Here is a 26,681-nt window from a genome sequence, read left to right as displayed (position 1 = left end):
CTACCATCTTCCTCCCAATATCTTGGAAAATTGAAACGATAAATTCTTTCCCCCTGCAATCTACACCACCACTCTCTAGCGAGCTCTCTTTTATTTGCCGTACAAATATGAGTCTTGAGGCATCCGTGGAGCCGAACCCGTCCTCTACCGTCGGAGGAACAATGAAGCAATCAGCTCCGCGACTGGAGGACGAGGAGAAATCATTTTTTTATCATCTGCAACTACTTTCTTGTTAGTTTCCAACTGCCAGGGTATTAGTAAGTGGAACGTTCTTATGATGAGATATGTTTGTGAATATATGTTTTGTACACCCTAGGATAAGCGCAATTTTCATAACATCTTTCGCAAACATCCCCATGCTTTCTTTACAACCGCAGTTCTCAAATATTGCGTCCAGGGACCCTAAGGGACCAGAGTCCCCAATTAAAATAAAACGGTACAGTGGAGGATAACATCACTGATCCGTTTGTTTAATGTGAACTTCATTAACTGAAAAACAAGTAGGCCTGTAAATAATGTCAGCTTAAGTCTGGCGATAAGTTTAATTAAAATAAAATCGGAGTGGAAAGTTCAGGAACAGCTTAGAAAGCTCTGTGAATGACTCCAATAAATAACACTGTCCACATTTACGTAATGAGCCTAATGATTTGATTTGATTTTGTTGTTACAGGAAAAGCGGTCTCTAGGTCCAAAATGTTTAAGAGCCCCTGATTTAGACATCTGACCCATCATTTCTACGATTTCCACCACGCCCTCGCTGCTCGTTAATAGAGGGCCGAAGAGCATTTCTGTGTCTATTTTTTTCGGTCTCTGTCTTTTTCCCGTATCCCGTCTCTATTTCTCTCTTTTTTTTTCTCTCTCTCTCTCTGTGTCTCTCGCTTTTCTGTTTCTCTGCATCTCTCGTTTTTACGTTTCTCTCTCTTTCACTCTGTTGTATTTCCATTTCTTTTTCTTTCTCGGTCTCTTTTTTCTGTCTCTTGCTTTGTATCTCTTTTTATCCGTTTCTTGTTTTTTTCTGGCTCTCTGTGTAGCTCTCTCTCTTTCGTTGTCTCTCTGTTTTTCCCCCCTCTATGTCCCTCTCTCATTGTCTCATTCTGTCTTTCTCTCACTGTCTCTCTCTCTGTTTCTATCTCACTGTCTCTCTCTTTGTGCTTCTGTCACTGTCTCTCTCTCTCTGTATCTCTCACTGTCTCTCTCTCTCTGTGTATCTCTCACTGTCTCTCTCTTTGTGTTTCTCTCACTGTATCTCTGTCTCTCTCTGTATCTCTCACTGTCTCTCTCTCTGTGCATTTCTCTCACTGTCTCTCTCTCTCTCTCTCTCTCTGTGTATCTCTCACTGTGTCTCTCTCTCTGTGTATCTCACTGTGTCTCTCTCTCTCTGTGTATCTCTCACTGTCTCTTTGTGTTTCTCTCACTGTATCTCTGTCTCTCTCTGTATCTCTCACTGTCTCTCTCTCTGTGTATCTCACTGTCTCTCTCTGTGCGTTTCTCTCACTGTCTCTCTCTCTGTGTGTTTCTCTCACTGTCTCTCTCTCTCTTTTTGTATCTCTCACTGTCTCTCTCTCTTTTTGTATCTCTCACTGTCTCTCTCTCTCTTTTTGTATCTCTCACTGTCTTTCTCTCTTTTTGTATCTCTCACTGTCTCTCTCTCTCTGTATCTCTCACTGTCTCTCTCTCTCTGTGTGTCTCTCACTGTCTCTCTTTCTTTCTTTATCTCTCTCACTGCAGTTTATCTCCCACTCCGTTCATCACCTCATGTTGCTGTGGGAGGTTTCTTTTCTTTTCTCCCCTCTCTTTACTGTTACATCATTCGATTAACTTAAACAGGTGGTCTAATACTACTGACTAATTAAAGTGAATTATAACACCAATCACTAGAACATTCAGACTCCACATCAATGGCCTCTCTCTCTCTCTCTCTCTCTCTCTCTCTCTCGCTCTCTCTCTCTCTCTCTCTCCTTCCCATTGTATTTGAGTAAGTACACTCCTTCTCCTGTTGGAGTGATTAAAGTCTGGAGAACTGGAAATCTGATTGCGCTTTAAAGCACGTCCCTTTGCTTTTGAGATATTTGCAGATTGGGGATTACGCTGGGTTGACGGCTATGTGGAGCGTTAAATCCAACACTGGGACTGAAACGGTGTATTGAATTGGATTGAGTGTGCTGGCATAGTGATCACTCAGTTCAGCTCCTCGCTCTCTCATCAGTAAATTAGAGAAAAGTTAATGGCCTAGCTGTTCACTTTTTCAAGCTCGCAAAGCACCTCTTACCTCCCTCGCACACACCTACATTTCCCATGCTTTTATCTGCCATAACCATGCATTTTAGACCAGATGACGGCGTACTCAGGCTCTTCAACATTAATACATCTAATACACCAAAAACTTAAAACTCAGAAATGTGCTAGTGTGCAACACAAAAGAATGAAGGTGTAGAAAGAAAGAAAGTAAGTATAATAAGAAGCAGATTTTTAAGTCACATTTAACTACCTTCCATCCTAATTAGTTGAATCAACTGAATGCAATTAAGTTAGTTAGACACACTTCTAATTCATTTCTACGTTCATAAGGAATAGCAGGCTAACAAATCAAATGATATTTTAAAAAAAATAAAATATAATATAATATTGCACCCTTGATAAATCTGAGCAAAGAAGCCTGTGAAAAATTGTCTTTATTGTTTAATCTCTTATTCAAAAAATATTCACATAAATACTCTGCGCTCATGGATATCAAGCAATTGCAATAAACCACAGGTTTATCAAAAAATAGATATCTTTGTTAAATATAGGTGTGCGACAATTATTGGCACCCTTTTAGTCAGTACTGTGTGCTAGCTCCCTTTGCCAAGATAACAGCTCGGAGTCTTCTCCTATAACGCCTGATGAGGGTGGAGAATACATGGTGAGGGATCTGAGATTGTTCCTCCATACAGAATCTCTCCAGATCCTTCACATTTCAAGGTCCACACTGGTGGACTCTCCTCTTCAGTTCACCCCAACAGGTTTTCAATGGGTTTCAAGTCAGGGGACTGGGATGGTCATGGCAGGACCTTGATTTTGTGGACAGTAAACCATTTTTGTGTTGATTTTGATGTATGTTTTGGATCATTGTCCCGCTGGAAGATCCAACCATGGCCCAATTGTACGGACCATTTATACGTGTTACCTCACATTTATACCCCTGTGAAACAGGAAGTCATGGTTGAACAATTTCCTGTTCCTAGTCACACAGGGCTACTAATAAAAAGGTAAAATATCAATGGGAATATACTTAAAATATATTTTTCTCCTGAATTCGTAGCGGTGCCAATAATTGTGGCACACACACATGCATATATATATATATATATATATATATATATATATATATATATATATATATATATATATATATATATATATATATATATAAAATAAAGATATATTTTTTTTAGATAAACCTATGTTGTGTGCGAGGTTTTCTGTGACTTTTTTTTTTTAACAAAAGATCGAAAGGGTTAAACAAGAAAGATTATAATAAATATTTACCGAGGGTGCCAATATTACTGAAGGGCACTGTATTTTATATTTCTCTTAACAGTTCATTTAATAATAAACACAGAAACAAACAAATAAATTGGCCACATATACCTTTGATTTAGGAAATGCATACAGTTTTATGTTTTAATTTATATATATATATATATATATATATATATATATATATATATATATATATATACACACACACATGCACATATATACATTATACATATATATATATATATATATATGTGTGTATAATGTATATGTGTGTGTGTGTGTGTGCATGTATATGTATGTGTGTGTGTATATATATACACACACATATACATATCACATCAGTTGTAGACTGTGTTCAGTAAATTTTATTATTAGTAGTAGTAATCGCAGTAGTAGTATCAGTGAAGTTTATTTACTTATTTATTTGTTTGTTTGTTTATTGCTCGATGCCAGTTTGACTGCAGACACAAGTCCGCGCTGTATTTTTGTTGTTGCTGCTCTGCTTGTGCGATTCTGGCTTTTCATTTTCATCCTCCCTGTGTGCGTTCAGGTCTAAACTCAGAAGATTAATGTGTCTCTGGACTTGCCCTTTTCGTCTGGCCCTGGCACAACCTCAAACGCCGCCTTTTTTATTTTTTCTTAAGCCTCCAGTATGTCTTTCTCTGACATGCACCGATATACACACGTTTGCCGTTATTCGTGAAAGTCGTGTAGGAACGGGTGAATGGCACATCTTAATTGGAGCATCTGGAACGACATACGTACGAACAGATCCGTGTCTGTTGTCTGACGCCAGAACGAGCCGTGACTCGAGTGCAACTGACTGACCTGAACCCTCAGCTGGTGCATCTCCGGCGAGCTTGACAACGAGTCACGTCGTGCCGAGGATCGGTTGACGCATGCTGAAAGGATAGACGGAGTAGAACTGAAATATACCAAGCCTATGAATTAAGGCCGTGACGATACGACGTAGCGTATCTTTCAGTGTTATGCTCTCGATTTGATAAGTCTGTGTGTCGCAAAATGAATTCACCAGACTGCTTAATAACGTCGACTATTTGTCATAAATACCAGTGTAGTAGTTGACTGGGAAGTTCATAGCTGCAGATACAATGCTCTAGTGGAGAATAATAATGGCGAATGCAGGATTCAGAAAGACATCTTTAATGAATACGGGCTATTGCGTCTTTCTCTTTCCCTTTTGTCTGATTCATCTACCACCTCCCCGTATTCTCGATGACATTTCCGGTCGCTCTGACCGGTCACAGAGTACATGTATGAGATTTAGTTGCAAGTCAGTCTCTGAAATGTTTTTTTTTTGTTGTTGTTGTTGCTGTTGTCATGGTGATCTATCACGATCATTTGCAAATTTTGTGATTGTCAGCATATCTCCGTTGTAATCATTTCACACAAGCAGAAATATTATTGAGTGAAGTCCTTCAGTGACATGTAGCAGGCACAGGATGTATTTCCTCCTCTTGAAGCGACCGTGAAAGTGAAAAGTACGAGTAACGGCTAGTTTAAAAACTCCATACTGGATATTAGTTTCTCTGGGACTTGTTTTAAGGTTTCAGGAAATTAGGAGCGCCTCCGATAAATAAATAAATAAAAATCTACTAATGTGACGTCCAGTAACGGCACATGACGGCATATTTTTTTCCAGCTGTATGCAATATAAGAATTGTATTAATAGAGTTACTTGGGCTTAAACAGCAACCAGGCACAACTAGCCTACGAAATGTGACATCCTTCGCACCTCCGGGGTTGGGTGTACGAATCCCGTTCTCCCAGTGCTTCGGGGGTTTCCTCCGGGTACTCCGGTTTCCTCCCACAGTCCGAAGACATGCGTTGTAAGCTGATTGGCATTTCCAAATTGTCCGTAATATATATATATGTGTGTGTGTGTGTGTGTGTGTGTGTGTGAATGTTTGCGATTGTGCCCTGTGATGAGCTGGCACCCTGTCCAGGGTGTTCCCCCGCCTTGTAATTGGCTTCAGCCTCCTGTGTAGGATAAGTGGTATGGATGGATGGATAGATGGATGGATGGATTTTTTTTAGTTATACTTTGCCACTGTCATTTGTGATTTAAAAAAAAACAAGTCTTTTCAAAAATAATTGGGCCACAGATGGTGTTGGTATGGTCGCAGGAACTTTCGTTTGCTTCCGTATTCTGCATATTGAGCAGGAAGTCGTGTTCTCGGCATAGTTGGCATTAACAGTGGATACAAATAGCTTGTAGAAAGTGCGAAACACTTCCACATGGCCGACGTGTTCACTGAAGATGAATATGTTCGGCTGAATACGTTCGGTGGCCGAAATTCACGCTTTTGTTCGGGCATGGTACAGCAGTAGAGCCGTATTGCGTAAAGGCAATACTTCACAGGTTAACTTAGCATCAACTGCTAGTTCAAAGGCAATATACAGTAAAATTACAGTCAAGATTTAGGTTTATCAAAGACTCATTATCTGTATAAATACCATAAATCAGAGGTGAATCCACACTCATAATACATAACCACTTGCAGGGCTTTGCATACGACGAAATAAATAAATTAACCAGGTGTGAATAAAACGAGACGTGTACACCAACAGGACTCGGTGGGGATGGGGATGGTGATGCGTTTGGAGAAGGAACATTTTCAAATGAAACCATTTACTGTAGCAGTGAGGATTATAAAGTTCATTTAAAGATGTTTTTAATGGTATTCAATAATTGATCATTTATCAGGAGGATGTATTAGCCGGAGTTGTATTAGCTAGTTGTACGATAAATATGAGCGAATGAGTAAACGAGCGAAAACCTCAAACCTCACCAGAACATCATCACATCTTTATAAAATAACCTTAAATATCTGGCTGTAGGTGGTGACATAATCCACTTTTTCAGAAAAATGGTGCTTTTTGCTCATCTGTCCTCCTACAGTAGTCTGCTTCATAAACCCAGATTTAAAAAAAAAAAAAAAGAAAACTCTTTCATGTGCATGAAAAGGTTCTCAGAATATGAAAAAAAAAAAGGCCTTCATCCAGATACAGTTCTTATTGAACTGAACGTAAGAGCACATTCAAAGGCACATTTTCTCTTGCCTCGTGCAGGCTTTGCTAAGCCTTTTTCCTTTTTTTTTCTTTTATTGTTTTGGAGTTATTCACATATAAGTAACACAACAACAACAATTAATCTAATTCGATTTTTGAGAAGGCGGTCCGTATTTCGTGCTTTTGCAGTTCAGTATTCCATAAAGTAGAATACAAAAATATGCAGCATGGCCTCCGTGTTCTTGTTTACTGTCCTTTCCGCTCTTCTGCATTGTGAAAATGCTTCCAAGTTCATTTAAACTTGTGTGCTTGACATTTTTGGAGAGCCTTGATGATCGTATGAAAGAGCAGCCACTGTATTTAAGCATCGATTTGTTTTAATAATAATAATGATGGTGATGATAATACTAAAAGAACAAATCATTATGCGATGCAATTTAGTTTTCTTTCCCTGTAATTTTGCAGCAGCTTTTCTGTAAAGAGGGGTGCATTTTTATCTCAACATTTGTCGTCAATGAGCGAGATCTCCCGGGCTGTGAGTAAGAAAGGAATAAAATGTAACGGTGTATGTTGTTATTAGAGAAATAATGAGTGATGGGGTGGTGTGAACCGGCCTGACATGAAGTGGAACTACATTTACCCCGAAGTACACATTTACTGTGTAATTTCGAGTTAGTTCCTGTTATCACTTCCTGTAGCCATGAACAGCTTCTCTTGAGGTTAATAAGACGGAGATGCATCTTGTCATGGTATAGGGAAGAAGAGAGGAAAAACAAAAAGTTTTCTACTTACAGAAAGCTTCACCACATCATCTTGGAGCTGCTGTTAGAGCTGCTTGATACAAATCTCCTGACCAATCAGAATCGAGAATTCAACAGCACTATCGTATAGACATGGTTATGTAATAATAAACTGTGGTTAACTCCCCAGTCCTTCCATACTCAATGTGCATACAAACATGATAGCACTATAGGAGATTTCGCATTGCGTTTCTTTCAACTACATGGGTCTTCTATATGCCATGTTAGAAACCATATAAATTATTTATATTTATAATAAGGATGTCAACCCAGTGTGTTAACGTTCATTAAAGTCTTTACATCTGATTTACATATATTTAGGTCAGCAGCTTGAGGGGGAAAAAAAAGAAGGAGGAAATTTGAAACTCGATTCATTCACAATTGTGGGTCATTCTCTATGCTCTGAATCCATGGTGGCTTCAAATACCCCCCCCCCCCCCTTCATTCAACACTGAATCAAGTCAATTTGTGGCGTCATCTTATTTCTATACATGTATACGTACAGTACTTTTGGGAGGACCGCAAAACATCGTCGAGTTGTGTATCCAAGATCAGACGTGATCTTGGATACACAACTGCCACCGTTGTGGAATGAGAGTCGTAGGGTGAGCACAGGACAGCTTTTATGATTACAGCAGCAGCTCTTTGGTCCATAAACTGTCCTTTTATGATCTTCCAGCTCCACCAGCCTTGAAGCTCTCGGTCAACGAGACGTACGTGGTGGACCCAGGCCAGGACGTCACCATGTCGTGTGAGGTTACAGCTGGTTTCCCAACGCCCACTGTGACGTGGGCACGATACCCCAATCCCCTGCCACGCCGCGCCACCATCCGCGGTGGTTCTCTAACGCTGCGCTCCGTCACCCCAGCCGAGTCGGGGTTCTACAACTGCACCGCTGTCAATAATGTGGGGAATCCAGCCAGGAGAAACGTCAACCTTATTGTTAGAAGTATGTGTACTACTACTATTTCTATTTATACTCTGTACTCGATATATTTGTCACCCTAGGTTTCCAAGTGTGTCCAGGGTGTGAAAGGTTTGCCAGATAGGTACAGTATTGTGGCTATGGGTTAGTGAATGTTCCAGTCCTGCATTTATCTTGTTTAGTGGGTTAAATACCATTTAGATCAGGGGTATTTGACTAAAATTTCCACGCTCAGTTACGCATATTCCTTACGTATGAAGTTTGGGATAAGCACCTAACATGACTGAGTGGTAACCGTTACCTTTTGATTGTTTGTGGCTAGTTTATGGCAATATCTAAGAATTAAATAAGGGTTATGTTTTGTAGTGGTGCTTCACAGTACCAGAGGATCTGGTTTCTGTTTGGAAAACCTGTGAAATATGGTTTAAAATCTGTTTTTCGGCTCTGTTCTGTATGCAGACCCACAGTCTGCCAGGTGATGATCCCTGATCTAGATACTTTGAAGCTGGAACACTGCTGATTTGTTCTGAATGCAGTTGGAACTGAACAACACTTGCATGCATCTTACGCACCACATCTCTTTCTTTGACCTAACTGGCTTTTCTGTTATCCTGTTCCTTCTTTGGTTCCACACAGCGATGAAGAACCTGACGTTCCAGATCACACCCGATTCGAACAAGGACAGCGAGAGCATCCAGATGGGTCGTGACCTCAAGCTGTCGTGCCACGTAGATGCTCAGCCCCAGGATAAGGTCAACTACACGTGGTACAAGAACGCAGTCCCCGTGTTCCCATCAGACAGCCTCATTGTGCTGCGCAGTGACCCGGACATGCCCCCTGGCACCAGCAGCCTGGAGATTGTGGACATGAAGTTCCGAGATCAAGCCACCTACAGCTGCGTGGCCAACTTCCCAGGCAGTAATGTTCCCGAGCTCCGAGTGGACGTCAACATCACACAAAGCAGTGGTGAGCATATATTTTACCTCCCTCTCTGTGTGTCTCTCTTTTTTTTTTTTTTTCTTCTTAACCCCCTTCTGTCATCAGTCATTTTATATTAATAGGTACTATCAGGTTATGGAAAACCGCCACCAAAACCGCTTCGTGAGATACCGAGAACATCTATGACCCAAATATGGAAAAAAGTTCAAGCCATAAAAACATACCTCTTGGATCATTTGGTCCTACCCACGTACATTTACGGTAAACCTACGTTTGCAAACTATTCCACGAATTTTTGGCATATCTTCTCAAAATACTGGTTTCAAAATGCTCAATCGCGTCTAAATGTAAATGATTTATCGAAAGCCAGTTGACATTTTTAAACAGTATGTGAATAAATCGTACTTGTTACTTAAACAACATGGCCACCAATATATTTCATATTATCCTTACAACAATAGAAGTGTTACTATGAATGCAGACTTTAATACACTGAAAAGACACACTATTAGCGTCACATAAATATATATAAATAAAATTGGTTTCACTCTGCCCACGTTTGACCTTTTTTCCTACGTTCTTTTGAAAGTCCATGGAATAAAATAAAATATCAGATGCTACGAGTGTACCTTCCGCCATCGTTTACACATTTGAATGGCCGTGTAATACGAAGCAACGTGATGACAGGAAATTAAAAATGACCTTATACAGCCATGGGAATTGTTTCGACTCAGGATAGCGGTCATTTTCTGGTATTGTCGAGCAACTGTTTGACGCCGTACAGAAGAGCGATTCGCGTTCGCTGAGAGTTGAGGCTAATGGTTGAGAGGCAGGATTTAATAATCGACCAATCGGTCTGCGAGAAGGTGGGAATTACGTAGAGGGGTTAAAGCGACGCAACTATGCGCCCACTCGATGCGGTATTAGACCATAAGCGCATCATAATGAAGCTAAAGCCGAATCCCGGACATTTTCTCAAATTTGGAAATCCCGGCCGGACGCTTTTTTAAAGTCCGTAAAAGAGGACGTATGGTCACTCTGAAATAAGTGGAATTACAAAAACTACCGCAACATAGACATGTGACGCATCAAAACGCTCGGCTCAGTGAGGAGAATTGTGTTATGGGTATTCTAGTGACAGCAAGTCTACAAGTATTGGCACCGTATATATATATTATCAACTCTACATGTATTGGCTATCTATCTATCCAGCTATGTATCTATTGATCTCTCTATCTGTCTAATCAGCTCTACAAGTATTGGCTGTGTATCTATCTATCTATCTATCTATCTATCTATCTGATTATCCAGCTATCTATCTATTGATCTATCTATCTGTCTAATCAGCTCTACAAGTATCTATCTATCTATCTGTCTAATCAGCTCTACAAGTATCTATCTATCTATCTATCTGTCTAAGCAGCTCTACAAGTATCTATCTATCTATGTATCTATCTAATCAGCTCTACAAGTATTAGCAATCTCTATCTATCGATCTATCTATCCAGCTATCTATCTATTGATCTATCTATCTGTCTAATCAGCTCTACAAGTATTATCTATCTATCTATGTATCTATCTATCTATCTATCTATCTATCTATCTATTTCATTCAGCTCTACAAGTATTAGCAGTCTCTATCTATCTATCTATCTAATCAGCTCTACAAGTATTAGCAATCTCTGTCTGTCTGTCTATCTATCTAATTAGCTCTACAAGTATTAGCAATCTCTATCTATCTATCTATCTATCTAATCAGCTCTAGAAGTATTAGCAATCTCTGTCTATCTATCTATCTATCTAATTAGCTGTACAATTATAAGCAATCTCTGTCTATCGATCTATCTATCCAGCTATCTATCTATTGATCTATCTATCTATCTAATCAGCTCTACAAGTATTAGCAATCTGTCTGTCTGTCTGTCTATCTAATTAGCTCTACAAGTATTAGCAATCTCTATCTCTGTCTGTCTATCTATCTATCTAATCAGCTCTACAAGTATTAGCAATCTCTATCTATCTGTCTATCTAATCAGCTCTACAAGTATTAGCAATCTCTATGTATCTGTCTGTTTGTCTATCTATCTATCTATCTATCTGACTTGCAGCATCAAAGTTTGTCATGACAAACTTTACCTATCTAGTTATTATTATTTTTCTTTTTTGCCAGCACAGGATTTTCTAATAATCCTTACCTAATGTCATTACATACTAATCTTAGATCAGACCTATTGCCTTGTTTTTTTTTTATTACTGACGGTTTATAATGCTTTCATGGTTACACAAAACCTGCCAATGCCAAGCGGACTAATAATGATAGTGTTCTTGGTTCAGGGGTAAAGATGTCCTACAGCACTATGAATAAATGGCAATGCTCATTAATGATCTCCTACTACTATTAGAACAAAGATGGCCAATGAAAAAAAACCCAACAGTCCTGAGATCTATAGTGTTTGTCTGGCACACTCCTGGTATATTCAATTATCAGAATATGGAGGTTACTTCATATTGGAAATTGTATCTACAGATTGTATCTGGAGGTGTGCATCAGTTCAGGTAGCTGGCATTCTTTAATTTTATGCAAGAGTGGGCGGTCTGGTATAAAGCTATTTTACTCTCATGCAGTAGGGGGACAATCAGGTGTGAAGCAGTCTTTCCTTTCAAGCAGGAGTGGGCAGACAGGAGGGATAGGTCAATTTAAAAAAAAACAATTACAGTACATTTCTGCTTCGATCCCATTTTTAACACACTTAGAGAAGTTGGTTGAAAACCCTCACACACAGTGCAAGTTGGCAATGGTGAGGTATCTTGACAGAACGTTGGTACTCCTATCCAACCACCGTTTCAGTTTCACGTCACCAGTGCACTTTACACTAGTCAAAATCAAGCACTGGGTAATTTATTACTTTTATTAAATATGGATTATCGAAAATTCCTTTCTTCGTCCCCGTCAAACCGAGCGGGAGGTGACTGGACAGACTGGGTGTTGACAGCTGCCATGAGTTGTTGCCACTTAAACTACGTGAGCATTGCCAAAACCTTCCAGGTAAATTAAACCATATTTCAAATGACCACAGCTTTTTGGATGCCTCTTAGATAGATGGTGCTGAAACGACAGCTAAACTCTTGTTGAATTCCAGCTTTGGACTTTTCTTTGTAGACGTCCATGCCGAAAGAAAATAGCCTTCTTTAGTCACCACTTGGTCGTTCCCTTGGGACACAGTTGTGCATGCTGGGATTCCCTGTGCAGACTCTGAAATCTCTTGTTCTCTCTTCTTAGGAAGGACCTTTGGCTCACTTTCTTTCTTCTTACTCCTTTCAAAACTTTTGACCTTCTGAGGGTATTACAGTGGCTTTTTATTTATTTATTTATTTATTTATTTTTGGCTCTACTCCCCACCATGATCAATCTCCTCTACATTCTCTGTCTCTCTCACAGTAATCTTCTCTCTGCACAATTCATGCCACATACTTTGTGGAATTTCCTTTCCAGACCACAGCAATGTCAGGATTTTAGTCCTAGGAGTAATAAAAATACCCTTATTAGCAGAATCCATCTGTAAGTTTCTGCTAAAGAATAGCGTGTCGATTGCATTTTGTCTCCTGATCATTCTTTTTTTCTTTTTTTTTTTTCCTTTCTCCCCTTCAGTTTTGCATATTTTTCTTTTTTTTTTTTGTCTTTTTACGCTCCTTACTCCAGCAGCTGGTTAATAAACCTACGTTTCAAAGCACAACTTGTTTCTCATTCCAAAGCCTATACACGTGTTAATTCATTACAGGCATTGGGTTATGTGAAATACATGAATAACGTGAGTTTGTAAATTATTATTGTACCTATTCACTAAAGATAGAACCGAGTTGCCTTATCAGAAAGTGAACTTGAATGCTTAACATTCATCAAGCTGCCTTCCGAGAAGGGAAACGAACACACCGCATACATAATGCATTCCATGGGTGTCTATAAATAAGCATGTACCTGTGAAGATGCTTTATGCTCAGGTGCGTAGATGAGGAAACAATTTGGTATAATTTAAAAAAATAAAAATAAATGAAAGTGAGGATTAGGGTAGCGTTCACTTTATTTAAAAAAAAAATGAAGTGAGTCATGCAGTTTCTGCATTGAGGATATCATGACGAGTTAGTGATAAACAGTGAATCACTGTAAATAATGGGCTCTAAATTGCGTTTATTTTAAAATGATGATGCAGTTTGTTTTACAAGAGAGTGCTTGGATGCGTTCTATCTTTCCGATTGCAGTAGCATTTTGGGCTGTAGACTTTTACTTTTCGAGACATAAAATTTAGGACAAAAAGGACGTGTACACTAAAGGCTATATTCAGAGTCGTTGACCTAAGTTTAAAGAAAAGAAAAAAAAGAAAAAGTCAATCTTTAGACGAGGAAAGTTCCTCATATTGAGTTGGGTTGAGTGGGGTAGTTAAGTTGATTTTCTGGGAGTCCCAGTTTCGATGAATAAAATGACCTGTGTGTAGTTCACACCGCTCAGGCTGCTAGTTTTTTTAAAAATTATTATTTTTTTTTTATTAAGTAGAAGAGTCCAAGATGGGTTTTTTAAAATAGCTTCTAAACCTTAAAACACAAGGAATTACCTGTAAACCCAATAAATTATAGGGGGATTAAGGGAGCTGATTGCATTTTTTTTTCCCCCCGTTTTTTTTCTTCCTTTGCTGCCAAATGTCATATGATGTATTATAAAAGCAAGAGAGAGTTTAAAAATTGAACTGTAAATTGAGTCCAGTGTATTGCTAGTATATGGCTGCAAGACTAATCCTAGTTACAGTATCGGATCTATCAAGCCCGACGAGGTTCACACCCTGATTATTCATCACTCCGTCATGTGAAATAGCACTTGATCCAGCACGATTATAATTTTGCATAGTGGCAGTACCACGAGATTGTGAATCTGGGTCATGGACTTGTATTGTGTGCTCAGGATGTAGGTTATTTTATCAGGATTTAAATTCACTGTTTTGAGTTGTCAAGGATATAACGCCAAGGGTTTTGGTGAATTTAATGCTCTGTTGTGTAAAGAAATTATTCCACGAAACTGAGCTCATTTAGAGTCCGGATATTGCCCATCTGTACGTTTATATCTCTAATCTTTCCTCTTGTTCCTCTTTATTTTTTTAGTAATTCCTCCAGTCCTGACCGTACCTGTGGGTGGGAGTGTGGTCAACGTGAGCGAAGGTGGGAATGCAGAGCTGGTGTGCCTGGTTGAGGGTAAGCCTCGCCCCCCGGTTCTCTGGTCCCGGGCCAACAAAGACATGCCCATGCCGTCGGGTGACTGGATGATGGAAACACGCGATGGACGCCTGCGTCTCACCAACGTCACACGAGATATGGCAGGGGCTTACCGGTGCCAAACGGCGCCATATAACGGCCTCAACATCAAACGCAGGCTGGGCCAGGTGCAGCTCAATGTGGAGTGTGAGTACTCACAACATTATAATACAAATATTAGACACCTATTAGGCCTTGATACGATACAAGTATTGGATTCCAACAACGCACGCATTGAATCTCTACAACAGTCCGGCGAGCCGAACCGCATCCTCGTAGAGAAACTTCGCCTCCGAAACCCCCCACCACACCCACCTTCCTCCACTCGCACTGGATTTTCAAGCTTTTGTAATCTGACTAAAACCATTACTTACCCCGATTTACACAGACCTATTACGTAAATTGATGGCAAGATGTAAAATGCCATTTAAAAAAAAAAAAAAAAAAAACCCACAGCAATGAAGACTCCACAGTTTTTATCACAATAAATGCTGTGATTAGATCTGGTTTGATGAAGCTTGTTCTAAAGTGCTGTTAATCTGGGCTTTAACACCACGCTTTGACTGAGTTCCCTTGGGACATGTCCAACAACCCGACCCAGACACGCACAACTACACACAAACGCACGTTCCATTAAAACACTCCTAGCGGACGCCTATTATCATTGTATTTAAATGCATCCTTTTGGAAGCGGCTCATGCGTTAATGCATTTACACTCTCAATAATGCGTCCATTACGATGCCTGCTGAAAGCGGGTTTCCTAAGAGCCCAAGCTAAAGAGGCTCAGAGTTCATTAGCGTCGAGGATAACTCTGTTTCGTTCAATGCTCTTCAGTCCTTTTCTCATGAGGCCATTAGCCCAAAGCGATGTACTACGCCTTAATAATGTAGGTTATGTATTGGACTTGGTCTTGCAGAACCGATCCCCTGTGTGTATTATCTACAAGGATGAGCATAGACAGAAGGGTTTGCGATTAAATTTGGAAGACTTGGAAACCAGACTAGAGCTACATAAACAAGTAGATGGAATAATTATACGTATGTCTGCATAATGCTTTAGACACAAACATAGTCTCCTTCATCAAGTCGGTTTATTCATTATGCGCGGATAGCCTGATTGCAGTAATATCTTCAGATATGGGCACGAGCTTCTGTATTTTATCGCGAGTATACTGTAAATTTCGCACAAAGCGCACACGTACATTACACAGTCCGTCCAGGCCAGTCTTATTGATCTACTCCAGCCCGGTCGTAGTATAAACTTATTTTTTTTCCTGGAAAGTTTAAATTCCAATGTGAATAATATTGTACAGTCAGAATCCACTCGAATTGAACTGTGCTTTACTCCTCAATAATCTTAATGTCTGATTGAGGCTCCCACTTATCTACTGTGATTATGCGTGTCATGCTCCCTCCATTCTACCTTTGTTTGCTTTATCTTGTTCTGCATGAACGATTTACAAAATGACTGTCATTTTTCGGCGGCAGCGCTATAATTACCACGGCCATCTCCTTCCCGTTACCTTATCTCCTGTCTTCTTTGTACACATCTCTCTCTCTTTCCTCCTCTTCTTCGTCTCTTTACTTCTACTTTGGCTTTTCTCCCACTCGTACATCAACTCGCTCGTCGATTAGCATTTGTGCGCTGCAACCTTCGGAGTGTGTTTCAGAGACACGTTTGTTGAACGTGACCGATCACGCTCTGCTTATGGGAGTTATTGCGCGATGAGTTTAACACGTGGGGCATATTCAGATTTGCGACTTAAGTGCAAAAGTTTAACAGTATCTACGATTTTTTTGCCGTCATGCGGAAGCTCTAGCGATCTTGAAGTTATGTCGTTATCTCGACTCGTCTCCTTATCTTGACGTATCGTGTTTATTTCCACGTTCAAATCAGTAAGACAAATTTATTAAATATTAGTTATAGCAATAATAATTATTATTCCGTACGTCGTTTCTGAGATAAGTAAGTAAGCCAGACGTTGTTTTAGTGGAATTCAGCTGACACATATACGTCTAATGATTGGTAATCCACTTAAATGCGTTATGGTACGCTTAAAATGGCAATTCCATAATGGCCATAGAACTCGTTTTAAGCATTTGAATTCGAGGTACTTATTTACGCGTTAACATGGACGAAATACAACGAATAAAAACAAATATTTTATTAGGATCGGATGTAAATCATGCAAGCATGACAAGTTTATATTCTAGGTAATACATTTAGATGATGATGATGATGATGATGATTATTATTATTAATCCATAACTGAGTACTGGTAGTTAATATGGGTTGTACAGTACTATTAACATTTTAGTAAAGAAAATAGCAGACCGTCACAGGAAGGCACCAGAAATTAAAATAATGACACAATGTCTAGAAGTAATGAGATATTAAGTCGAAATGATGTCGTCTTAGCATTTTCAGCCATTTTCAACATTCAGCATGACGTATTTTGGTTACGTCAACCCAGCTCGAGCCAGTATTCAGTTGTTTTTGGTTTTTTTTTGTGAATGTTGTGGCCAGAAATTTTGCTCAAGGTTGTTTTTTTCAAAAATTCGCGGAGTTGAATTGGCAGAATTGCACTTGCACGCAATTCTTCGTCTTTCTCTGTGATGTTTGTTGCTAAACGAGGCCTTTTAGCTGTTACTCCTGTTTGATGCTCGTGAACCGAAGACGGATTCGACTGCGCAATTGTGCGCAATTGTGATGAGGTCACATGACGCGTCTTGGCCCAAATCTGTGGTAATTATGAAAAATTGCAAGCTTCTCGATTTTGTTTCGTTCATTTCTGCGACCGCGAAAGCGCTAAATCCTGGACGGATTGAGCAAGAGAAATGCACCGAAGCCCGAGAAATATACATGTTACAGGAACAAAGTTGTAATCTTGATGGTACCACACCACCAACAAGGAAAAATACAGTTTGGTACCTTTCTTTCTGAGAGTGTGCGCTCTCTAAAAACAGCCCTGTGTGCTGTGAAATCAAGGTTAGAGGGAGAAAATTGGCTGGGTTTATATAAACAAGACACCCAGTCTGTATTTGTACAGTTACTGTAATTTATTAATAGTGTAAATCAAATTAGGATGTACTAAAGGAAATAATCACTATACACGTCATTATAGTCAGCATGTTCATGTTCCGTTGCCCCAAGTCATAGCCATACAAATATGTGAGGACGCTCATTTGTTGTTCGATGAACAATGACAGGATTTGAAGAAAGAGACGTCTCTGTCTCTGCCGTTCCCTGCAAACTTCCTTCTCTGGCATTGGAGACACTTCCCACAGAGACAGTTGGCTTTACCTCATAATTCTCACTTAATGTTTGCCAGCATGGTGGTACCCACATGGGGCTTTACCATCTTGTAAGCGAGGATCACGTTTCAGGGAGAAACGAGTGTAAGAGTTGGCAGCGAGGTTTGGTGAATGATCGTGTGAGAATGCATCGAGGATTATGTGTGTGGAAATATGAACATCTCTGGGAGTTAGTAAACACATTTGAAATGAAGAGTGGGCTTGAGAATCAGTGTATGAGAAGCTTTGGACCTGGTTTCATTTCATCTTAAAATAATTACGTACCGTCTGATGACTCGAATTCATCTCGTTCGGGTTCACGTTCTGGTTCTTCGTCATCGGTTGTTATTTTCAAATATAACAGGCTGTAAATAATCGCTCAGACTAGCACTTGCAAAATTTGATCGTGTACAATTACAACAGCCAGCATCGAAGCCTTTCTCATTGATTTAATCGACCGCCTTCATGCTAATCACACATCAATGAAAGGAACAAGAGCAATTCCACCAGAGACCAAAACTGTGCCTCTTATCAAGAGCTGCGTTTATTACACAAGCTACCAAAAAGCGATATTTTACTCTCTAGATTAGACCTAACTCTGGATTACTTTATTAAAAACGGAGAAAATGAGTTCCCGGAATGGTGATATAAAACGGCAGTCTAATCTGAAGCAGAGTTAATGACGCACCATGTTGTTTTTTAATCCATTTATAGTTACGTTTAATGTTGTGGAACGTCTGCGAAGCAAGTTCTTATCACTGTAGCAGCTTATAGCAGATGTAAAGAGTTGTTCCCACACTGGCTTCTTTGTTCTGTAGCTCGTCACATTACTGAGAAACCACAAAGCCCTCCGTCATGAAGACCTTCCTGTGCTGGAAAACTTAGCCACAGCTTTATCTCTGAATTTTACAAAGCACCCAAACCGGAGACTCCTTCCAAAATGCTATATAAATGTCTTGACTGCTAACTTCACCATATCCACAGTTTTTTAAACCATTTATTTATAACGTCCACCATACAAATCCCTGTATAGATTGTTCCTATAAATTTACATATAGAATATTGTATTAGAACGTGCGTAATGATTGAATTCCCATCCGAGCTGCTGCTTATAGAAAATGAATCAACACTTTCTGACCAATCAGAATCACAAATTCGAGCAATTTGTTTATTTTTTAATTCAAACGTGAAGCTTTTTCAGTTAGTTTCATTGTAAGTACGGAATACTTCACCGTAGTTATAAAAGGTTTTCACACATTTTTTTTTTTCTCTTATTCCCAGACCCTCCCGTGGTGGATCCCGTCTTCCAGGATGTCCGCTCTCCAAACTACAAGTCTGTCATTTTGCGCTGCATAGTTCTCAAGTCCAATCCGAACCGTATAGCCAGCGCACGTTGGTATCGGAACACGATTCCGATCCGCACTCCTCCCGTGGACCCTCAAGACGTCCCTCAGCTCCGCTTCATACTCGATCCCACCAACAACGGCACGTACGAGTGTAAAGTCAGCAACGGCGTCGGCACGTCAACTTGCACCTTCGTCGTCTCAGGTACCCGATTCGTTATATATGAATAGAATATGAACGTATGCATGGACCCACTGTCAGGGTTGAGAATTCTCAAAAATTTTCTTTCAGTTTCACTTTAAGATGGGTCGTTTTTGTATGAAGAGAACATGGCTTGTTGAACTGTTACCAATTTTGTCACCTTGTGTTCACACTGACAGCAAGTCGTTCATTTTCAGCCAGAATTTGCAGTTTAGAGCGACAGGAGGCGGAGTGATCGACACAACAAAATCGTAGAATACGCCTACACGTTTTCCCGAGCTGAAAAATATATCCGTATCTGTATGTATCTCAACCAGAAGTTCTATCATTATGAAATCTGATTTCCTCCAGAAGTGAACATCGTTAAATTCCACATATAGATTAAATCCATTTCCTCTGAATGTTGTCGGTCCTAACCCTACATTTATAACCTAGTGTAAGCATGGAAGAACAAAATGATTCCCAAATTGATTCCCAAATGAATGAAGTTTACAACTGAAATTATCAGCATCATCCACATCAGTCTCGGTCTCATCACCTGAAGTCATTTAAACACAAGCCTCATCATCGTCTGCTCACTCGACCGATCTCTCTTCGTGCTGACATCAGTGGGGAGATAATCGCCGAGTCATTCGGCCAGTTCTGGCGCCTAGATTTCATGTTAGTAATGTCTTTTTATGAGGTCATTTAAACCCTTTGAAGTCTTTGCTTGCCCCGGTCATGACCTCTTCAGGCAGTTATAAAGTAGACAAAATAATAACATTGCACTATGTTTTGTGAAGATTTATTTATGTTTGCTTAAAGATCAAGTGTATTGTTGCCATGAAGACTCGGTTTTAGTCAAAACCAGACTTGGATGTTTATTATTTTTTTTCCAGCCCTAGTGATGTTCGGCAGGTTTTCCCAAGCCGCCACGCAATTACCATCCGACCAATTCCATATAAACCTCTGCTTTTTCTACGAAAGCTTCACATGCAGGTAGCTTTTGCTCAACTAATAAAATTTCCTGTGCTTTATTTGTCATTTAATCGAACAAACAGAAGGGATCTCTTTAAAAATTTTTTAAAATGAAGTGAAAACAGACACAGTTTCAGTTACTGTGTCGTGTGAGCGCAGGTGTGCTGTCAGGTATCACACGTACATCTGTCACACAGTTGCGGTCGGAAGTTTGCATACCTCTTGCAGAATCTGCAAGATTTTAATACTTTTAACAAAATAAGAGGGACCATAAAAATCCCATGTTATTTTTCTATTTAGTTCTGCCCTGAAGAAGCTTTTTCACATGACAGATGTTTGCATATAGACCGCAAGACAAGATAATAGCTGAATTTCCAGTGCTGGAAAGAAGACAGCATGAGAGGAAACAGTATTTCAACTACAGAAGCCTAACAAGTCTATAAATATGGAATAAAATTTGTGCCAAAAGTATTGAATATAACTTTTTTTTTTTTTAAAGAAATGAGCAGAAGTATACAATGAGAGCGGGGGTAAGCACGCTGAAACTGAAAACAATGAACTAAAAAATTTAAGATGCTCTTCAAATAAACAGCATTGTTAGCTTCTAAGCTTCCTTTTCGCTAATCGTGGTTCATGAACGCGCTGCCAGAGTTTTGGTTTTACACTCCGCAAGCTTACGGAGTTTCTGGCACAAATCTCTTGTGTGGGCGGGGCTTAACAGCGCTTTACTCTCACTGGCTAGTGAGATTTGGATCGACAGCTCCCTGACCAGGAAGTAGAGACTTCAGTGGTGTGAATTTTGGAGAGCGTTCTGATTTAGTGCGGTTCTCTGTATAGTTATACTGTTTGTACTTTGTAGTGTAAATGACTGACTTACTTAGTCAGTGTATTCATTCGTATTTAATATTTGAGGTTGGGGTAGTGTCATACCACCGGTTTTAAAGATGAGCTCTCGGGAGCAGCACGAAGCGTCGTCGTCATCGTCGTCATCATCATCCTCAGCTGGACACTCGAGCTGTCTATCCAAAGTCCACAAGATAATAGCTGAATTTATAAAAATCACCCCGTTCAAAAGTTTACACACCCTTGTTTCTTAATCCTGTGTGTCGTTACCTGGATGATCCACGACTGTGTTTATGTTTTGTGATAGTTTGTGTTCATGAGTGTCTTGTTTGTCCTGAGCAGTTAAACTGCCCACTGTTCTTCAGAAAAATCCTCCAGGTCCTGCACATTCTTTGCTTTTCCAGCATCTTCTGCATATTTGACCCCTTTCCAACAGCGTCTATATGATGTTCAGACCCGTCCTTTCACACTGTGGACAACAACTGAGGGACTCGTACACGACTATTACAAAAGGTGCAACCACTCACTGATGCTCAAGAAGGCAACACGATACATTAAGATCCAGGCGGATGTAAACTTCTGAACAGGATGATCGGTGTAAATGATTATTTTGTCTTCTTGGAGACATCTGACCTCTTTAAACAAAATAATAGCAATAAATAACAACCGTATATCTCGCACACCTACGTGTAGCTCTCGTACACGTGCGTACAGCTCTCGCACACACATGTATACATACTGTACATTCTCACATACGTACAGCTCCCACACAAACACACACACACTCGTCTCTAATGAACGAAATTAAAAGTGTTTCATATTCTTGATATTGAAACTCATCATACAGTGTATGTTTCATATAAATCTCACAATATTGCAGAGACACATCTCATTACGCTGTAGAGAAGATATGACATTTCATACAGGCTGTAATTAGACCCCGTTTTATCACCGGTTCAAATGTAGCGATAACACCATCGTGTATTGTAGCTCGCGTATACATCGTGTGTTTATGAAACCGTCCGACAGGCATGACTGAGTTTCGAGCTTCCTGACTGGTTTAGCTTCAATATAACTTGGTAATAATGTCCAAATGGTACGATCAGATTTCCCATAACGATGTAGTCCGACGGCTGGATATACCGCGCACCACTAAACTAAAAATCCAGTTCAATTTCAGTTCGTGTGACGTTTTTGAACAATAGACCTATTTCTTCAGTGCTCTTGCCTCTGGTTTGCTCATGATGCCTTTAAGATGTCTGATGTCCAAAGAAACCTGCTTTGAGAAATTTAACAGCCTAATAATCTGATGTGGGTCTCCTGATGAAGCTGCTTCATGACGATGTTTATTGTTAATAGTGCTATGCGGATAAAAGTGTATAGATATTCACATTCGTGGAGGGTCTCCTGGTTATTTGGGAACAGAACGTCTCGTAGAAATGGTCTGAGCACTATAGGAATTAGTACAGAGGAAGCATGTGACATTTCTACGGAAATGTTTGGAAAAACAGTTGTTCTCTGATTGAAAATGTTTGATTTTTTTTTTTAATCTTGGGAAGACTCGGTATGTTGCGATTTGAGACGGAAACGCCTAATGGATCAAAACAGTAACGAGCACCCGTATGATCTTAGCAGAGGTGCCGAAATGACCTTTGCCCACGTGTAGGATTTTCTCTTATAAAGTGGAAAGCTTATCTCAGACTCAGCGAGACATCTTTCTCAGCGTGCCACCTAAACGCGTGCTATTGCTATCATCTAGTTCCATCTAACCAGCGCTCACAGCTACAGCTATTCTCTCTTACTCAAAAAAAAAAACCCTCAGAGATATCTTTTTTTTTTTTTTTTTTTTTTTGCTCTCAAGATTACAACAGTAACAATCCATTTTCCCCCCTCTGCGAACCAGATACAGCGATACAAGCCACATTGTTTTCTCCGTTAAAGGCACATTCTCTGATAGGCGTCTTCTTAGGAATAAATTGCTCACTGACCCGTCCATGTTCACATGCACCGGCTGGTGAAATGAGCTCAAGATTAGTTTTTTACAGACTAGAGGACATCTTCAGAGATTCCCTGGGTGCGTGCGTGCACACTGCTCTGGTTTAATTTGACTTTGTCGAATTTTTCCGGCATGCCGCCTGCAGTATAATTGGGACACGACCCGTATTGTAACATTCGCTACGTGTCAGTCCACATCCAGTCATTTAATTTAGAGACCGGCGCGGTATTATTTCGACACGCTGGTCATTTAAGCAGTGATCGGGTATAGTCACGGTATTACTAAAGGTTGAGTCTAAATATTACATTTCATGGTGAGAGTTAGAGGAGAATTTTGAGTGTTCTTCCTCAGAAAACTTGAACGATATATTTAGAAACGCTACACTTCAGATGATTTATTTATTTATTTATTTATTTATTTTAAATGTTCTGGGGATGTACTGTTATTCACTCGAGTCACAATTTTTCACTTTCCCAATAGAAAATGCTTTCGGCATGTATAATGCTCTTGTGACATGTTGGAGATCTTCAGCGGTCCAGTTTTGGTGAGTCTTGGCCCCACTGTAGCCTCAGATTCCAAGATGTTCTTGGCTGACAGGAGCGGAACCCGATGCGTTTCAGTGTGTTGAGTGTTTTAAGATGCTTTTCTGCTTGCTACTGTTGTAAAGAGTGATTATTTGAGTTCCCGTATCCTTTCTATCAGCTCGAACCCGTCTCTCCATACCCTTGTAACCTCTCTTATCGACAAGGCATCACCACCTGCTGTTCATCGTATGTTTTTTTGTCTTTTTTGTGCTATTGACTGACTTGTGTGAAATCCCAGGAAATCAGGAGTCACTGACATACTCAAACCAGCCCGACAATGATGCCAAAGTCACTAAGATCGCATTTTTTTCCACGTTCTGATGTTCGTTCGGAACGTTAATTGAAACTCCTGATCTGTATCGGCGTGATTTTATGCATTGCGCAGCTGCCACGTGATTGGCTGATCGGATAATTGCGTGAATGAGCAGGGGGTTGCTATTAAAGTGGCCGGCGAGCGTGTATCGTGACGCCGGTACATTTGATCGCAAGCCCCTCGTTCATGTTTTAAATGTCCGTCTACGTTTAAAAGACCCTTTCGTATATCGTCCGTACACTGATCGAATGTCTTTGCTCTTCTTCTCCAAACCCATTTCAGCTCGACCGTACGTTGCAGAATTTTACTTCGACACGCCGAACCCCATCCGCATCCTGAAGGGCAGCAACTACTCCTACAACTTGCAGTGGACGCAGAGAGAACCAAACACTACGGACAAAGTCATCGGCTATTCGATCAGCGTGCAACAGGTAACGTAAGATACCCGTGTCTGTTAAGTGCGCCGAATATTCATCTCTGTATCTGTATTCAGATTTAAACATAAAGTGGGCGTGTTTACAAAAAATTTTTTAATCCTGCTCGTGCGGTTGTGCCTGTCCGTACCATTTTCTAACGGATTCCCTAGTAGCTCTCATTTAAACCACTGCAACCCTGTACAGGCAATTACTAAGGATGAATGAATGAATGCTGTAAATGCAGTATGGAAAACGCATTTCCTATAGTAATGAACGTGGTCTTTCTTTGTCCCATGAGCTTCATATCTGACCATTTGCTCGAGCTCACGTGATTTTTTTTTTTTTGTTTTTTTTTTGACTGCAAATCACAGTCCTGATGTACACCTCTCGTCTCAATCCGATTCCCTGCGATCCTTTTCTGGAAAGCTCTCAATAGTGCGTCCCCTTTTTCTGTCCGTCTGTTCTGAATAATGCATTTATGTTCATATCTCTTAAAAGGGTGTCCGGGGGAATCGACGCACACTTGCGCACACTAAAAATACAGATATCGATCAAGTGAAGCGGCTTGCGGTATAAATATCCATTTCTAAATACGGCCATTGATATCACCTGAAAGTTGGAGGAAACTCTGCGCATTAAGTCTTCTCAATTCTGCTGAAATAGGGTTATCGGGTGGCCATGTGACCTATCGGAAACGAAAGTCCAGACGTACACTCCTCTTCCTTTCCTTCCTTCTTTGCTCTCTGTCTATCGAGTGTGGCTGCGAGTGAATAAATAGTCTGAACAAATGTTTGTTTATAATAGGAGCCGAGGGACTAGGACGGGCCAAGCAGAGAGCAGATCGATCAGAGCTTGTGCTGCATTAACACTCTCAGAAGACACCCCTCAAAGGACACATATACATACACACACACACACTTGAATCAGTCTGCTCGGTTTTTTTTTTCTTTTCCCCTCATCCATTCTCCCTTTCATCAGATCCATCACTTAGCTTCCTTTACTTATTTGTTTATTTTTCCTTTTCTCCCCTACTGCCCTATATTCTCATCGTCTCTCACTCACGCCTGTGTTCTTTCAGCGGCTCTGCTTTCTCTTTCTTTCGACCCTTTGCTCTCTAGCAGTCATCATTCTGTTTTTCCGAATCTGTCATTTTCCACATCTTCCTCTTATTTCCCCTCTGCTTTGTCTGTGACACTTTTTGTCACCCTCCACGTGTTTTTCTCTCTTTCCCTTTCCCTTTCCCTGCCTGTCTTTCAAGATTTAAATAAATAAATAAATAAATAAATAAACCCACAAACAAACAAAAACAAACCTTCAGTCTGATGCTGGTAATGCAGGAAAGCTCTTTCCTGACAAGGCTAGGAAAACTCTTTGGATTTGTTTCTGTGGCTAAACTTTTTCAGCAAAAAATGAAGAAAAATTGACCTGTAACATTTATTTATTTATTTATTTATTTATTTATTTAATTTATTTATTTTTTATTTAACCAAGCTGACATGGAAATGTTTTTATTTTAGGCTATTTATGAACCTTACTTTGGCTGACGTACTGTCGACAGCTAATTCATACAATGAATTCTTTCCGATTGCGGTATTTATATATTTCACATCTGGCTTTACATAGGTGTTATGGTCAAATAATGCATTTCAGGATGAAATATAAGGACGCATCGACACCAGTACTAGTAATGGGTATCGGTCAGATACCCTGCACGTTTACTTTTATTTGTACCATGTATGCTCTAATACCAGCATCTGGTTCCACATGATACTATGCGAAGTCATGAAATGACACTGATCTGCATATATTTCCAGATTAATTCTCAAACCAATTAATTAATCAATCGATTGATTCAAGAGGAGGAACTACAGCACTTACAATACAAATATGGCCCCGATCCGCTTAATACTAAGCGGAGTACCGAACGAGTACCAAAAGCACGTACACGTATCGATGCGTCCTGTGCGACAGCAAACTCTCAGACAGTGACACTGGACTTAATATAGCACTTTGCCTGGGTGAATATCAAACAAGGAAATAGACCTTTTGTTTTAGAGTCAGAGAATCGAATAACCGTGCCCCGCACGCACACGCAACCTTCAGAACACTACATGTTCAGTCAATTCTGCATACAGCCCATTGTAACGGAACAGAAAATGAGAAATGTCTGTGTACTTTAAAAATAATAATGAAAGAAAAAAAAGCAATATAGCTCT

General features: G+C 40.0%; 1 protein-coding gene across 1 annotated transcript in view; it reads left to right on the top strand.

Moving 5' to 3' along the window:
• The window catches only part of LOC128605214 (MAM domain-containing glycosylphosphatidylinositol anchor protein 1), a 192,346-nt gene that overhangs the window by 116,838 nt on the left and 48,827 nt on the right, over positions 1-26,681 (top strand). Inside the window, exons 7-11 of the mRNA XM_053620427.1 lie at positions 8,035-8,304; positions 8,917-9,246; positions 14,368-14,664; positions 19,093-19,359; positions 24,332-24,480. Of these exons, the coding sequence (XP_053476402.1) occupies positions 8,035-8,304; positions 8,917-9,246; positions 14,368-14,664; positions 19,093-19,359; positions 24,332-24,480 (1,313 nt within the window). The remainder of the gene's footprint in view (positions 1-8,034; positions 8,305-8,916; positions 9,247-14,367; positions 14,665-19,092; positions 19,360-24,331; positions 24,481-26,681) is intronic.

This window comes from Ictalurus furcatus, chromosome 3, assembly GCF_023375685.1.
Source record: "Ictalurus furcatus strain D&B chromosome 3, Billie_1.0, whole genome shotgun sequence".
Classification (NCBI taxonomy): Eukaryota; Metazoa; Chordata; class Actinopteri; order Siluriformes; family Ictaluridae; genus Ictalurus; species Ictalurus furcatus.
This window is presented reverse-complemented; position numbering and strand designations above follow the sequence as displayed.